The sequence below is a fragment of the Boleophthalmus pectinirostris genome, unplaced genomic scaffold (genome assembly GCF_026225935.1).
Source record: "Boleophthalmus pectinirostris isolate CB_2022bp ecotype Guang Dong unplaced genomic scaffold, ASM2622593v1 HiC_scaffold_4, whole genome shotgun sequence".
NCBI classification, from domain to species: Eukaryota; Metazoa; Chordata; class Actinopteri; order Gobiiformes; family Gobiidae; genus Boleophthalmus; species Boleophthalmus pectinirostris.
Genome location: NW_026571353.1, coordinates 22,706,716 through 22,723,443, shown reverse-complemented (window position 1 = coordinate 22,723,443; position 16,728 = coordinate 22,706,716). Strand labels below are relative to the sequence as shown.

Below are 16,728 nucleotides of genomic sequence, written 5' to 3'. Positions count from 1 at the left end.
GTAGGTTTACGTGCGCAAATTGTAGTTGCAGGTGGGATCTATAAAGCAAAGATTGCGTGGTTTGGTGCGTGCGGTGGGTTTTCTAAATATGGAGTTTGCGTGGCGCACGCCTTGTCGTAGCTACTAGGCGTACGCACTAACTTACGACAACTCCTGCGCAGTTTTTATAAATGAGGCCCCAGAACATTAGGAAGCCAATCTTTAATATTGAAAATTTAATGATAGCAAAATAAATACAAAATCCAAGTAGTCTACACCTCATCAACAATGGTTCTCAATCCATACTTGCTCAGTCTGTTAACTTTACCACAAGCCATTACTGGACGCTATGTGTGTCAGCCACCACTTGAGACAAAACTATACTTACTGAGGTTAGGGTGAACCACTGAACTAATCTAAACAATGAACCATCACGGTGGTTGGAGTGTAGAGTGACTGAAGAGTATCATGGCAGGGAGGATCATACCATGATGAACCTGATAGGTTTGATGAAGATCTGATCTGAAGCACTGATGGTTATGGGTCCTATGATGGTTTTCCTGGCAACAGGCAACAATAAAAGACCTTAGAATTCAGGAAGATCATAACATCTATCTTAGTTAACATTACAAAAGATATTCAGTAACAAGATAGTAACAGTAACATTAATATATTGTGGCTGCAGTCAATCAATTAAATTTGGAGCAAAACAGTTTGTGACTTGGTGAAAATTTATTTTAAGATCATCAATTTATTGTCAGTCATCATGGGTCAGATGCTAATATGGACATATTTATATTTGAATTTATTGTATATGTTTTTTTTGACCTCCATTAGCTGTGTTTCCACAGCTATTCATCCTGGAGTCATGGACCTATGATGCGTGTTTTTTGGGTTGACGGGGGAAAATGGAGTACCCAGAGGAAACCCACCCAGACACAGGGAGAACATGCAAACTCCACACTGAAAGGCCTAGGTGACCTGGGGATCAAACCCATAACCTTCTTGCTGTAAAGCATAAGCGCTAACCACTCAAACACCTTGTCGTCATGTTCTGAAAAGTGGCCTTATATGTTTTGAAAAGTTTTTCAGTCATTTGACAACAATTTGACTGAAGCACTTCATGTGTCGATCTTAACTTCTAATGATTTTCAAAAAAGAAATGTGTTTGTGACAGCAATATTGTCATTAGTTATTTTAGCAAATCAGTCATTGCTGAACTTGGTCTAGCTATAACCAAGTCCTGTCAGCAATAATAAATAGTATCTCCATTTTCCTCCATATTTGACAGTCCCCAGAATGTATGTTAGTAGAGAAGATTTAGGAGATACAGTACATCTGAAATTGGTTAATTGTGCTTAGAAAGTTCCTTTCCTTATCACTGACCCAGATGTGCATCATCGTCACCCATGACAAGGACCATCTGAACTGATTAGTCAAGTTAGGAAGGAGTAAGGAAAGGAGTAGCTATGCTTCCTTTCATAATTTTATAGCTCCTTTAGCACAGGAAACTTGGGAGCAGGGATGTCACTAGACCCAGAGCTATGCTGGGGAACAGGCCACTTTCATTTGTATACATTTGTTCTCAAAACTCTTACGTAAATCACCTCTTTCATACAGTGGGGTCTGGGGGTAATCTGGTAGGTTTTAGACAGATAAATGCATGCAGCAGCCTTACTGAGAATTATCGCAATGATAAGTTTTTACCAAAATAATTATTAATACAATTATAGACTTCTCTTATTAAACGTAATGTGTGCTTTCCATATGATCTGATGATGATCTGATTCCAGCGCCAGTGGTTCCCAGTGGAGCCCCAGCTCCCAGCTGCCCATCTGTGCTCCGCCCCTGCTCTTAGCGCATTGAGCTGCAGCCTCACCCCGGGCTGTGGACAAACTAAAGACTAAACCGCAACAGGTGTGAACAGGCGGTGTGTCATTTGTCAACAGGCCGTTTACACATGACTCCAAAGCTTTACGTGAGACTTACTGTTATGACTTGCCACATTAAAGCGAAGGAGCGTTTAGATTGTTTACAGTCGATCCTCGCATCACTATAGGCAAACTGTAACCTATAATCTGTACCCATGCACAGTATAACGTGCATTGTGAGCTGCGCATTGGATGTGAGCTGCGCACTATAGCAGGGTGCTCCTCATGTGGTATAAGTGCTTAGTACTGCACAGTGTGGGCTGGGTCTTTATACATAAATATAAAGGATCTAATGACGTCCCCGCTTGGGAGGTTCTTAACCAGCGTAAGGAGTATTACATCCCATAATTCCTTGCGCAGATCAAACCAAAAGTTAGTCTATGGTGCATACACGGATCAACTTTTGTCGTGACAGCTTTTCTTTTCACAAATCGCGGAGTTTCATCGAATGTTTGGTAAGCTTTCAGCCCTTCGGCGAGGACCCCCTTGGCCCACACTGGCTTCTAACACCATCCTGTGCTCTCACAACAGTAGTGAAGTTCCAGTACAGAGGTCACTGGAGGACAAGCAGGAAACTGCAGTTTTGCTACAGACAGAAAACGCCAGATAGTAGCAGTTCAGTTTCCCCGTTTTTTATTCTATGAAAGCAATACACTCGGAGCACTCGGAGTTGTATGTTCCAAGATGAATTCACTTATAACTGTGTACAGATATAAAATCTATCCTTAGGTCAGTCAATGTCAATTCTGTCCCTATTCTGAGACAATGCAATGAGGACACAGATTTTATACTCAAAGGCAGGCTACAAACATAAAATCAACTAAGCCAGTTCAGACTCGTATAAGCAGTGTTGTGCAAGTTCACACTTTTCATGAACTAGTTCAAAGTTCAGTTCACACTTGTTCAAAGTGAATAGCTCACGTTCATAGTTCACAATTTTAATTTCGAACTAGTTCAAAGTTCAGTTCATTTTATATTTAGATGAGATCTGTAAATGAAAGGCTGCTTTTATTTTTCAAACTGACTTCTAGTTTACAACAACTTTAAAAGATACACTGTTGGCAAGTGACTTTAAAACTGTAATGTGTTATTTATGACTTGTTACTGTCATTTCTAAGTCATTTGTTACATTACAATGTTATTGTATTTAAAATGTAAAACATTACACGACTATTGCAGCACTTTTAATTTACTCTCACCAAAAGAACTGTTAAGATGCTGAACTTTTGCGCTGTAGCAACATACATATACATAGATACACAGTGTTGTGCAAGTTCACAGTTTTCATGAACTAGTTCAAAGTTCAGTTCACACTTGTTCAAAGTGAATAGTTCACGTTCATAGTTCACAATTTTAATTTTGAACTAGTTCAAAGTTCAGTTCATTTTATATTTAGATGAGATCTGTAAATGAAAGGCTGCTTTTATTTTTCAAACTGACTTATAGTTTACAACAACTTTACAAGATCCACTGTTGGACAAGTGACTTTAAACTGTAACGTGTTATTTATGACTTGTTACTGTCATTCAAAGTCATTTGTTACATTACAATATTACTGTATTTAAAATGTAAAACATTACACGACTATTGCAGCACTTTTAATTTACTCTCACCAAAAGAACTGTTAAGATGCTGAACTTTTGCTCCGTATATGGACTGAACCAGGACTAAACCAGGACTAAACCAGGTCTAAACCAGGACTAAACCAGAACTGAACCAGGTCCAAACCAGGACTAAACCAGGTCTAAACCAGGACTAAACCGAACCGAACCAGGACTAAACCAGGTCTAAACCAGAAAACAAACTGAACCAGGACTGAACCAGGTCTAAACCAGGAATAAACCAAGACTAAACAGGACTGAACCAGAATTGAACCAGGTCTAAACCAGGACTGAACCAGGTCTAAACCAGGAATAAACCAAGACTAAAGCAGGACTGAACCAGAATTGAACCAAGATTGAACCAGGACTGAACCAGGACTAAACCAGAACTGAACCAGGACTAAACCAGGTCTAAACCAGAACTGAATCAGGACTAAACCAGGACTAAACCAAGACTAAACCAGGACCAAACCAGGACTAATCCTGGACTAGAACTTGGAATCTAGGACCCCTGAGAGAACCCCGAGTGCGCTCGGGCGTCAGCTGCGTTTAGTTCGGTGGAGCGCGGACTTCTGCGTCGGTCCTTTCGCTCAGGATCACGGTCTACGCGGGCGCACCTCCGGCGTTTCACCGCTGCTGATATCGCGGGCGGTGATTTTAGCAAATTTGTATGAAGAAAAAGGAAAAACCCACCATTTCAATCCAGGTTAAAAAGCATTGTGACGCGCGTTACTGACATATGTACCAAGTAAAATAATACTCGCGCGGAGCAGCACGTCCTGTGCGTGTAGATTTCAGAAAATAGGATCCATCCTATTTTTGACGCTCTACACGAGCGTAGGCGCGTATCCCCGTCAAAATACACAGAGAGCATGTATCTATTGTTGTATTTGTGTATTTATCATCAGCACATTGTGCTCCCTGGGCAGTTGTGTATCATGTGAAAGAGCCCAGATCCACATAGACTGTTAATTAGTGCTTTGAAATTTACTTTTGAAATCCTTGCGTTTGCCGTGGTCAGCCTGTACAGAAGGTAAATACAAGCAGCTAAACGCGCCCAGTCAAGTTTGATTGACTTTCCCATTGAGAGACACAAGAGCCCGTACGTTCCGCTAAAGCTGCCGGTGGAGTCGCCTTCACGTTGACACGCGGCTGTGGTTTCGCGAGGTGAAGTGCGAGCAGATCGTCACTCGTCAAATTCCGACGTTTAACTGAACCCAACAGTTGACATACGTCGTTCATCACACATAATTTGAACAAATTCACGTTCAAGTTCTTGATTTACAAAAGTATTGCGTTCAGTTCAAAGTTCACTGAAAAATGAACGTGTTCAATGAACGTGTTCTTTTGAACTCGTTCATGCACAACACTGTAGATACATATGGACTGAACCAGACTAAACCAGGACTAAACCAGGTCTAAACCAGGACTAAACCAGAACTGAACCAGGTCTAAACCAGGACTGAACCAGAACTGAACCAGGTCCAAACCAGGACTAAACCAGGTCTAAACCAGGACTAAACCAGAACTGAACCAGGTCTAAACCAGGACTAAACCAGGTCTAAATCAGGACTGAACCAGGTCTAAACCAGGAATAAACCAAGACTAAACCAGGACTGAACCAGAATTGAACCAGGTCTAAACCAGGTCTAAACCAGGACTGAACCAGGACTGAACCAGGACTAAACCAAGACTAAACCAAGACTAAACCAGGACCAAACCAGGACTAATCCTGGACTAGAACTTGGAATCTAGGACCGTCTCTGAGAGAACCCCGAGTGCGATCGGGCGTCAGCTGCGTTTATCTCGGTGGAGCGCGGACTTCTGCGTCGGTCCTTTCGCTCAGGATCACGGTCTACGCGGGTGCACCTCCGGCGTTTCACCGCTGCTGATATCGCGGTGATTTTAGCAAATTTGTATTTAGAAAAACGAAAAACCCACCATTTCAATCCACGTTAAAAAAGCATTGTGACGCGCGTTATAACATATGTACCAAGTAAAATAATACGCGCGCGGAGCAGCACGTCCTGTGCGTGTAGATTTCAGAAAATACGATCCATCCTATTTTTTGACGCTCTACACGAACGTCCCCGTCAAAATACACAGAAAGCATGTATCTATTGTTGTATTTGTGCATTTACCATCAGCACATTGTGCTCCCTCGGCAGTTGTGTATCATGTGAAAGAGCCCAGATCCACATAGACTGTTAATTTGTGCTTCGAAATTTACATTTGAAATCCTTGCGTTTGCCGTGGTCAGCCTGTACAGAAGGTAAATACAAGCAGCTAAACGCGCCCAGTCAAATTTGATTGACTTCCCATTGAGACAGAAGAGCCCGTACGTTCCGCTAAAGCTGCCGGTGGAGTCGCCTTCGCGTTGACACGCGGCTGTGGTTTCGCGAGGTGAAGTGCGAGCAGATCGTCACTCGTCAAATTCCGACGTTTAACTGAACCCCAACAGTGACGCACGTCGTTCATCACACATAATTTGAACAAATTCACGTTCAAGTTCTTGATTTACAAAAGTGTTGCGTTCAGTTCAAAGTTTACTGAAAAATGGACGTGTTCAATGAACGCGTTCATGCACAACACTGCGTATAAGGAGCACACCATCACGCAGAATAAGGGCTAAGATGAAGGTAAACACAAGACACGGAGACTAGAGGTCGCGATAACCTCGCATATTAAACATCTTACCTCCCATTAGAACAGCCTAAACTAGGTAAAAGTTTATTGATGTAAAGATTTCCATAACAATTATCTACTGTCCCACAGGAAATCTAGGCAGAGTCCTGGTGTAACTGGTTAATTTTAGTTTCTTCAGTTTGCAATACGAAAGTGTGTGCAACAGCATTCTACTGACAGACGGACGCCATGAAACTGTACCTGTGTATCGTGCTGCTGTCTGTTCTGCCGTGGACCATCAGTGGAGGAAAAATACTGGTGTGGTACACCGAAGGAAGCCACTGGATCAACATGAAGCCAGTGCTGGAAGAGCTGGTCCATCGCGGGCACCAGGTAACAGTCCTGACCCCGAGCGCGTCCCTGTATATGAACACAAGTGAGCAGGCACTTTTCGACTATGAGCTCTTTTCTGTTGAAGTTTCATTGAAAGAAATCGAGGAATTCATGGAGGAGTTTCTACAGTTCTCCATGTATGAGATGGAACACAAGAATTACTTGCAGATTTACATGAGATTTATTGAACTCATGGAAACTGACATGAAATATTCATTGGCATTTTTGGACGGAGTAGTGAAATCAGACGAGTTAATGAACAAATTGAAAGCAGGCAAATACGATCTCCTGTTTTCTGATCCCATCTACCCGGGAAGTGACTTGGTTGCAGATATTTTGGGAATACCGCTGGTCTTCTCTCTTCGGTTTTCTTTAGCAAATAATTGGGAAAGGCACTGTGGTCAGGTTCCTGCTCCACCCTCTTTTGTCCCAGGAGCCATGAGTAAACTGACAGACAAGATGTCCTTTTCAGAGCGAGTGTGGAACTTTCTCTACTATGCATTGAATGATGTTGTTATAGATTTGGTCATTTGGTCAAAGTTGGATAAATATTATACAGACATCAAAGGTGAGAAAAAGACAGTGTAAACAAGTTACTGGTCACTTAATGTGCTAAAAATTTGTTTTTTTGTTTTGTTTTTTTTAACAGGGAAACCAACTAGTGCTTGTGAGCTCATGAGCAAAGCTGAAATCTGGCTCATGAGAACTTACTGGGATTTTAATTTTCCACATCCTTTTCTTCCCAACTTCAAATATGTGGGTGGGATTCACTGCAGACCCGCTAAACCCTTACCCAAGGTAAAATTAACTAACAGTATAAATTCATCAAGACACCTTTAACTAGAAAGTAATACTGGCACCACTGATAAAATGTATAGGCTATAGTAAAGCTTGTGTTTTGTCTTCTGCCCCTAAAAACTGGTGAGCATATCTGCAAGTGTTACCTTGGTGGGATCAGATGGATGACATTTGACTTAGGCCTTTTGTTTTTAAATTATGAAAAAACAACATTCCTAGTTGTTCGTAATGTGGTTTGGGTCCTGCTCCAGTCCTAGTTTAAACAAGACCATGCACACATGCATTTTTGACTTGACTGTGACGTTTGACTAACCAAAGCAAAATTATTGGGCAAATTATTATATAATCATTATATATATTATATTGTATGACAACTACATATAACTGTATATATACATATATGTATGGATTTATGACAAAATAATACTATCCAGTTAATATTCACATCATGTTGGGAATATTTGTACCAAATTTCATAATCCTCTCACATAGTATGTGTGTCATTGGTCAAGAGAGTCCATATTACATAGGTTTGAGGCATTTAGGGTTTTAATAAAACACAGGCCTAAATCAATTTATATTGACCTCATATATATATTTAGAGAAGGATATTTTGTCATCAGTATAGATACCAGCTGTTAACATTCTGTTTTCACCTAAGCAGAGGCTTTCTTAGCTTTGGCTGCCAGTCTAAAATCCACCTAATCTCTTAGAGATATTGGTGCTATTGGACTACCCTCACCAAAGTGTTTTAAGTACGATTAGAGAATAAAGAGTTGGGACAGACATTCAAATGGCAAGCAAATGTGCTGCAGTCAAAGGTTTAGTCTCTTTTTATTTTAAGTTAAATTTTTCAGTGGCGCCAGTATGTCAATCTAAAATAACTTGCAATTGAGTAGTAAGATCCTCTATCACAGGATCTAGAAGAGTTTGTGGAGAGTTCCGGAGATGCTGGTATTGTTGTCTTTACACTTGGATCCATGATCAATAACATCACTGCAGAAAAAGCAACCATGATAGCTTCAGGCCTCGCTCAGATACCACAGAAGGTAAGATAAACATGTGTCATTAAGGGGAAAAAAACATACAATAAATAAGCTGTGAGATACAAAGTCATAAGCTTTAGCAAAATGAAAATAAATGAATAAAATGGTCAACCTTTTCAGGTGGTTTGGAGATACAGTGGGGAGACACCTGAAACTCTGGGTGCCAACACAAGAATTTACAACTGGATTCCACAAAATGACCTACTTGGTAATTTATTGTTACTCATTTAAAATTGCAATCTGTTGTTTAAAAAGATGCACTATGTAACTAGTCTATATGGAGATGTTATTGCATTGCCCAGAATGTTATGCACTATGGCATTATAGCCGTCCATCTCCATGGAGACACAAGTAGGTGACAAACCATACCCCACGAGCGTTACATATAGTAGCTTTAAAACACCAAATGAGCATTCATTTCAGGAATAGGCTCATCTCAAAACCTCATGAGAATATGTGCTCACTTCAAACAGGTCATTCCAAGACTAAAGCATTCATCACTCACGGGGGCACAAATGGGATCTACGAGGCCATCTACCACGGTGTACCTATGGTGGGTCTCCCAGTGTTTGCTGACCAACCAGAAAACATGCTCCATATGACAGAAAAGGGAGCTGCAATTTCTTTGGAGTTCAATTTCATAAAGCCAGAGGATCTACGAAATGCCATCAACACTGTAATCAATGACAAATCGTAAGTTGCTGTGTGACTCTTTACCATCATCAAGAAAAACCCCACTTTAATTTTATGACAAATCTTTACTTCCCATCTAGTTATAAAGCAAACGCCATGCGCCTTTCAGCTATCCACCATGACAGACCATTAAATCCTCGAGATGAAGCTGTATTCTGGATTGAGTTTACGATGAGAAACAAAGGGGCCAAACATCTGAGAGTGGAAGCCCACAACCTTACCTGGTACCAGTACCATTGTCTAGATGTGGCCGCTTTTCTTCTGTCTGTGATACTGCTCCTCCTTTATCTTTTACTCAAGACTTGTAAGTTTTGTTTGTGGAAATGCTGCAGCAGAAAGGACAGAAAAACAAAAGCAGAATAATTTGTTATGTACTCTCTATATTTTTTATCATCTTACATTCTTAACCCTTTTTTTTGGAGGAGCAGCATTAAAACGTGTGTAACTACACTGTAAACCTCAAAATTCTAGAGGGCCAGGTGGTCTGACTTTTAAGCACACCTGTCACTGATTGTAGGTGATGTGTCAGCTGCTGATTGGCTCACATAAAGGACTTGGAAAAACACCAGATTGAATTGTCTGACTTTACTTATACACCATAGTATCCCAGTTCACCCAAGACCCACTGAACATTTAGAGGGAAAAAGTAAATTTGAGATCATGAAAACAAACATAAAAAAAAAAAAAAGTCCCACACAAAACTTAAAATATAATCATAACTGTGTACGGTGCATTTGTAATTTCTATACCGAGTAAACAGTGCATTAGATTTATTGCAATTTTTTCAGTTTTCTGTCTTCTTTGGCCTTCCAGATCATAAGTTCCATGCATGCAACAGCATCTTCAGCAGTGTCATGGCCACACACTGAAACAAAGTATAGGAGAGGAGATTATCCAAAACATGTACAATATTCATGTTAGGTTTATTTTAAAAGATTCTGTATATTATTTGGACCATTTCAAGCCAATGTTTTACTGCAGTAAAACAACCCACCACTCTCTTGGATGATCTTTCTGAGATATTCAGCTGTGAGGTTGTGTAGTGAGAGTATATGAGGGGAACCAAGACGATGGGGAAAAACCACAGATGTGTCCACCACTGTTCCATGTAGCAACTAAAAAAAAAAAAACATGGATCTATTATAGATCTCTAGTGATGTAAAACTGATTTAAAAAAATGGGCACGGGACATAACAAATGAAAAAGACATTTCTTCCAAAACATTGATAACAAAAACTGAGGGGAAAAAAGGAAATTACTTTGCATGTCACAAATTAAACTGTGGTACATAATGTGGTAGAGCATATCAGTCTTAGTTCAGGCAAGTGTTCACGTGGTCAGTAGGTTCTTAAAAAACACAGAATGTCCTGTTTGCCCACACCAACTCATGAGCTTAGAGAATTGAAAATGGCTCCACTTAAGTGTAGTTTTACTACAATCACAACTCATTAGCAGTCAGTCAACAGCCATTTATTCTCACTACTAGATGTCAGCATTGAAACTGCCATGCCAAATACAGGGCTCATTCTGTTTTTCCAATTGAATAATTGTTTTGAGAACCAGAACATCCATCCTTTAAAATGTGAAAAATGTATCTACATTTAAGAGCAAAATAAAAACAATCTATAAATCTATACTTTTGATGCAGATTTTCTTTTATCACATTCACCTTGAGAACACACAGGTCTGTTTCTAGGCTGTGACCAATTAGAATTGTATCAGCACTGATGAAGCTTAATAGAGCATCTTGGACTTCTTTAAGGGAGTGAGAGTGTCTCTCCACATCTTCCTGACTGATCCCAGTAAACCTGTGTAGCAGATGTGCATGCACTGCTCAACAGCTGTTATCATTTCTTTGGCCTTCAACATACTGCAGTTCCATACCTTGTATTATAGTCGATTACCTCGTTGTTTGGTCTCACAAAGGTGTCATAAACAATCTGAAGACTGGTGTTGACCACAGTCACTCTTGACAACTCCAAACCATAAATGGTATAACACTATTCAAAACATTTTATGCTTTAATAGCACATTTACTAAAAGTGGATTTTGCGACTTCTGGAGTGTGTTCAACATCCACTTTTCTCCTTTGGGAAGTTATTTTCTCTGGAATGTTCCATAGTATGGCATCACACTTATCTTGCAATTATTAAACTTGCGGTTTCAAAAAAAAATTCATAGACAAGTTTGATGCCATACTGTAGAACATTATGCAAAGCAACATCTCCATAGTGACAAGCAGGTGATGAAATGTAATTATGCAAAGACATCTGACCACTTCAAAAAGGGCCTCACCATTTCACAGTTCAAGGAGAAAACTCCAGGACAGCTTTTATCTGCAGGATCTCTTCGTGCAGTTGATACAAACCCGTCCATGCTTAAGGAATTACACACATGCAGCTAACAAATAAAAACAAACAGGAAATTGTGAAACATCAAGCCACTGAACAAAACAGTAAACCGAACACAACCTTGAACACTTGGCAGCCAGGTGATCCCATTACTCCCTGACAGCAACTGTAGCGTGTCTCCACACCGCCAGGCACTAGAGAATAAAGTGGGGAAATGTAAGTGGTTTTTATCCAGCTGTGGAATTTGTTCTATAGTATTATCAGTTTCCCTGGTCAACTCATCTTACAGAAATTGTGTGCTACACATTTCTCATTTTATCTTAGCCAGTTTGTCTCCCGACTGTCCTTAGCTCCCATTTAAACCTTGTGTGGAAGCATAGTCAGGCTTATATTTCCAATACTAAACACAGTGTTGAGTATTCAAGTCACTGGGTCTGAACTGATGATAAATGATAAACTTCTCCTGCCTCTCTACAACTCGTTAGGATAACACTTTATTTCTTTATTTTCACAGTATCAATACAATTGCCCATGCTCACCTTTATTTTCAACCCCCTTTCCATAGTGATAAGTGCACTCCTCCTTTCGAGTGTGTTTCCCTGTGCGACTCACAGAGTATGTAGCACCACAACGGCAGCACAGTTTCCGAAGGGCTGTAATAAACCAAAAAAGTTAACAGCTGCTCAAAAACATGGATCTCTTAAATACTGAATATATCAAATGGGGTCCCAGTCAAATTTATATTTAGGCACTATAATGCAAATCTATATTGCAGACATTAAGCAGTAACCCTCCACAGAGCATAAGTAAAGCTAACAGAATATTTTAAAAACACTTATTCTATTCGTTGTACAACAGTCGAGAATAGGGATAGTGTGCCCTCTAGTGGTAGCTAATGAACATAACTACCGGTAGTTAAAGTAACATTTTCATCTGATATGCCCAAGTGTGTACATTTCTTAGCTGAGGGTCAAGTACTAGACAAAGTGACAAGGAACAATAGGCAACAAAATGCAAAAACACGCCAGTTTGAAAGATTAAACTGCAAGTTTTTTTTTTTGTTAGACCTTTCTTTAATAATTTTATAATAGATAATATACACCAAATGCTTTTTACTTACAATATGATGTGCTTTTTTTGTTGTCTGCAAAAAGAATAGCACTTCCAGGTTTTTCTGGATTCTGGAGTGGAAAGTTTCTTTCAATCAGCATTTCCTCAGTCAAAACATAGTCCTTTAAACACTCATACAACATTACCACCCCTGCCAGAGCAAAAATACATGAGTTAAACAATATGCTCTTTACAATAATATGTCTTACCTTTTCCATTCAGCATACTCCGGTTCAATGGGATGTGGCCTTTTGTCTTTTGACTAGTTTGATGGTTGTCTGCAAGTCAGATACACATTTACACACTGGTAACATTGCGTTTCTCCACTACTACCGTTTCTCTGAAAGACCCCTCACCTTCAACTGCTCCACAACTTTGGTTCCTGAGCCTCTTCAGTGCATTTACAGCAACACTCAGATATTTTAATTTGTTTGCACTACGATTATAGACAGTCTTTTCCTCAGCAAGTGCCTAAAAATGTTAAATTTTAGGTCTATAAAGATGTACAAAGATTTGTATAAAATTGGCAACTTGCCTTTTCAAAAGCGTCATTCACATTACTTGTGGTCTTCATAAACTCTTCCGTAAACTTATTCACATAACTCTGCCTTATGTCATGGGGCACTTTGACAGTCTCACATTGCTGCTTTAATTTACGTTTTGTAGCAACTGGCTGCATGTCAAAATATTTAAGATAAGATTTCAAAGATTTCAAACTGGTGTGGAGCTCAACAGTCCCACCCATTTGAAAATTTCAAATATTATGAGTGTAAAAAGACATGTCAAATTTGGTGAAATGTTTTAATAAAAGATTCTTAGATTTTAAATATAATTAGGTCATGCGTTTAGTTACCACTTACTGTATCTGAATAGCCCTGTGTAAGCTTACGTATGGGAAAGATTAGTTAATTTCCAGAACCTATTGGTGGCCGGTCACTGTTGAGCTCCATTAAGAACTACCAGTATGTTGTAAAGTACCTTCACTACAGAAGCTGTAGTTGAGGAACACTGATTTGCGCTTGTTGTGGCCATGATTGGCCTGCGAGCCAGAGGGGGGATGATCACAGGTTGGGAGGTGCACCTCTGTTGTGTTGGTGCAGACGGATGACCAGCCTGTCTGATGGTCATTGAGTGTGTATTCGCTGGTGTAATGGGAGTTAGGACTGAGTTAACTTGTCCAGGGCTGTCAGACACTGAGAAAGTCCCCTCTGGCAGGACTAAGTGCAGGTTGTTTCCCACATCAATCACTGTAGCTCCCAGAGGAATATAACTGACGTATGATACTATATAGGATAAGAAATGACATGCAATCATCAAGTAGAGTTGAGTCACTGGACATCTCTACATGTACAGCATTACATTTTTTAACAGATTACACAATACAATATATATTTTACTATACATTTCAGATTTGACATTAGCTTATTAAGAATGGTTTTATTTTCCTAGCCGTTTCCAAGTAATTTCCCTTGTGAATAAAGTTTACAATAAAGTTGTGTGGCACTGGTTAGCATTACCACAGAGCATTAGCACAGCAGTTGAAGTTAATTACTAATATTTAAATTTTATTTTATAAAGAAAATTTGATTTGGGAAGAAATACTTAGTGATTTTTGTCATACTGAAAGAACAGCAAGCTCTTGATGTCAAACAAGATGCATTTACCTGGCTTTTTTGTGGCAGAACACTGGGTGGTTTGTGCACATTGGGCTTCAGAGCGCCCTTTGGAAATCGAGGCCTGTCCTGCTCTGATGGACGTGGTCAATACTGAAGCCTCCTGCTCCACTTTGGGGATCATGGGCAGTGCAGGTGCTAGAGGAGCTGAGGACACTGGCGCCCGTACGGGTACAAGAACCTGGGGCTGTGGTCGGACCTTCGTACCCGACTGCTACAAAAGTATACTAAAAGCATTAGGGACTACAAGAACAAATGGACATAAAAGTATAAATGTAGGCATTGGTCTTGTTATGCTATCAATATTAACTAACATGTACACTAAGGCATGTTAGGGCCATTTCTTTATTCTGTGTCCGTAATCTCCAAGGAGCCAGGAAGAATCCATAGCAAAACAAAATTCCAATCTGTCAAATGGACAAAAGTTTTAGAGTGAAAATTTGACACTCAAAGTGGTTTCTTCGGTTTTGGTTAAGTTACTGGTAGGACACTGCCTTATAGCAATTTTGTGTTAATTTGCATTCACCAGCAGCACAATTAAATGATCCACTGGTATACATAATTTATGGGTGAAGGCATTTCAATAAATCTAAGAACTGGTTGAGACCAGTATTGAGCATTGCTAATGATATCAAAGAAATTATGCCCAGGTGTTATTTTGGTTATTCCCCATCCCTAAAAATATTACGCAAATTATTATCATCATTATTAAAAGTAAATTTTGCACTTACATCTGTGATTTTGGCTTCGTGAGCAACCCTCTTCTTTCCCAATACAGCTGGCAGTGGCAAACTGACATCTACTTTCTCTGCCTCTGCATTATGGCCCTAGTATATAAAGGTGCTCTATATATATCTAGATATATAGATGTATAGATATAGATATATCTATAGCAAATTACTTACAAAGTCAGGTGGAGGTTCAGGTGGCTTACAGTTAGGGTTAAGGTTGGGGTCCTCTCCATTTGCCTCCATAAAAATCCTGTAACATTCCTCATCTGGATCACTCTCAGATATATCCAAATCTGAGTAATTTAGTTCATCTTCAGTGCTAGAGTCAATCATTATAACTTGTTCTTTTTTGGATGGGACTTGCCTGTCATTTATGGCAGACTGCATTTCAACATTACTTGTCAATTTTGCAGCTGCCAAAATATCCTGAGGTTCACAAAGGCTCCCAACAAACACCATCTGTAGTTGCTGCGGTGCAATAGGGTGGTTCTGCTCTTGATTTTTTCTTGATTTGATCGATAGTAGGTTTGGAGAATCACCAGTGTTTATATTATCACCAGGAGCTTCAGATTTCTGAATCTGACTTGTTGGAGCCTCATTAACTGGGAGAGCATTAGCATTGGAGTTTCTATCATGTAGTGTTTTCTTCTGTTCACATGGTTGTGGTGGGTTTAGATAATTAGACAAATGCTGATTCATTTTAACAAAAATATTCTCATCAGTTGGTATGAAGTTATTGCTTGTAACATTTTTAGAAGACATTGCATTTAAAGGTTTTTCGCTTTGTTCCACAGTTTTGATTTTTTCACTTACATTAACAGAGGCCAAGTTTAAAACTGTTTTTGTTTTGACTTTAACTTTGTCAGGGGAAGGAGGAATGTCAATTATTAAAATGTCCTCTTCGTTTGAATCTGAATGCTCAGGAGACCGTTTTGGAGGTGGGGGCGCCTGCACATTTAATTTCCTTTGATTTAGTGTAGCTCGTCCTCTTCTTTTCGAATCTTGCCCATTTCTAGTTTTGTGCTCCCTATTTGATGAGCAGTAGGAGCGCAGATCAGAAGAGAAATTGGAGAGAGGGTCATACTCCAAATCTGTCCTAGGCTTTGTACTGTCGAGTATGTACTTTTCTGGTTTGGCGCGAGGAGCTGAAGGAGAGGTGTGTGAAGAATATGAATTTTGGGCTACATTTTTACTCTGGTAGTGTGAAAGTCTCCTCTGCTCTTCCTCAACTTGGTGCTTCACACTTTCAATCTCCCGGTTTATCCGCTCAAGTTCTTGAAGGCACTCGTCAGTGGCCTCTTCAGTAGCTGCGACAAACAAACATTAGTAGACAGGGATTGACAACGAACCTTGTCCCATACAATCACAATCACAGCTAAATCTGAGGCAGGATTATACATCCATGGTTAGGCCAGTCTATAATAAATTAATGCAAGACATGAAGCAGCAAAAGGTCTAATAATAATGTCCCGCTTTTATTAGCATACAAAGAACACTAACCTGTCAAGTCTGTCGTTGGTTTATCCGATAAGTCACACGTGTGCCTTTCCTGTTCTTCATTGGCATGTTTGAACACACAATGAGGTCGTACACAAAGTGCGCGTTCAGATAAACTACAGTTTATTTTTGCAAAAAGGCCGCTTGAAGGGAACATCAGCAAAATCAGACCTTTAGCTGAGTTAACTTCAAATGTTTAAGGGGAGAACCTAAATGACCCTTTTTAGAGCTGAGCAACAGCTGCGTTAAATTACGCCCCAATTGCGTAATCAGTACATTTCCCGCCAAAACTTTAAATAA

At 39.8% G+C, this 16,728-nt stretch overlaps 2 protein-coding genes across 6 annotated transcripts; one reads left to right on the top strand and one right to left on the bottom strand.

Annotated features, from left to right (window-relative positions):
• Positions 1 to 2,225: 2,225 nt before the first annotated feature.
• Positions 2,226 to 9,489, top strand: LOC110173814 (UDP-glucuronosyltransferase 2A2-like). 2 transcript variants are annotated; one of them, XM_055161543.1, is made up of 7 exons: positions 2,226 to 2,365; positions 6,287 to 7,097; positions 7,179 to 7,327; positions 8,245 to 8,376; positions 8,494 to 8,581; positions 8,847 to 9,066; positions 9,147 to 9,489. In XM_055161543.1, the coding sequence occupies exons 2-7, from the start codon at positions 6,386 to 6,388 to the stop codon at positions 9,427 to 9,429; spliced, it is 1,584 nt and encodes a 527-aa protein (XP_055017518.1). In that variant the 5' UTR covers positions 2,226 to 2,365; positions 6,287 to 6,385; the 3' UTR covers positions 9,430 to 9,489. The 2 variants fall into 2 exon arrangements, with proteins under 2 accessions (XP_055017518.1, XP_055017520.1); XM_055161545.1 differs by lacking the exon at positions 6,287 to 7,097 and having other exon boundaries at positions 2,270 to 2,365.
• On the bottom strand, positions 8,145 to 16,677 carry zgc:152968 (uncharacterized protein LOC564848 homolog). 4 transcript variants are annotated; one of them, XR_008633224.1, is made up of 18 exons: positions 16,432 to 16,676; positions 15,106 to 16,238; positions 14,932 to 15,027; positions 14,192 to 14,414; positions 13,506 to 13,810; positions 13,063 to 13,200; positions 12,884 to 12,998; positions 12,737 to 12,805; positions 12,538 to 12,678; positions 11,957 to 12,070; positions 11,538 to 11,611; positions 11,362 to 11,466; positions 10,951 to 11,066; positions 10,736 to 10,874; positions 10,061 to 10,181; positions 9,816 to 9,931; positions 9,288 to 9,392; positions 8,145 to 8,323 (listed from the first exon to the last, which is right to left on the bottom strand). XR_008633224.1 is itself a non-coding variant. In XM_055161540.1 (16 exons), exons 1-16 carry the CDS (start codon positions 16,583 to 16,585, stop codon positions 9,837 to 9,839), a joined length of 3,138 nt encoding a protein of 1,045 aa, XP_055017515.1. In that variant the 5' UTR covers positions 16,586 to 16,676; the 3' UTR covers positions 9,637 to 9,836. The 4 variants fall into 4 exon arrangements, 3 of the variants coding, with proteins under 3 accessions (XP_055017515.1, XP_055017516.1, XP_055017517.1); XM_055161540.1 differs by lacking the exons at positions 8,145 to 8,323; positions 9,288 to 9,392 and having other exon boundaries at positions 9,637 to 9,931; XM_055161541.1 differs by lacking the exons at positions 8,145 to 8,323; positions 9,288 to 9,392; positions 14,932 to 15,027 and having other exon boundaries at positions 9,637 to 9,931; positions 16,432 to 16,675.
• Between the last annotated feature and the right edge of the window lie 51 nt (positions 16,678 to 16,728).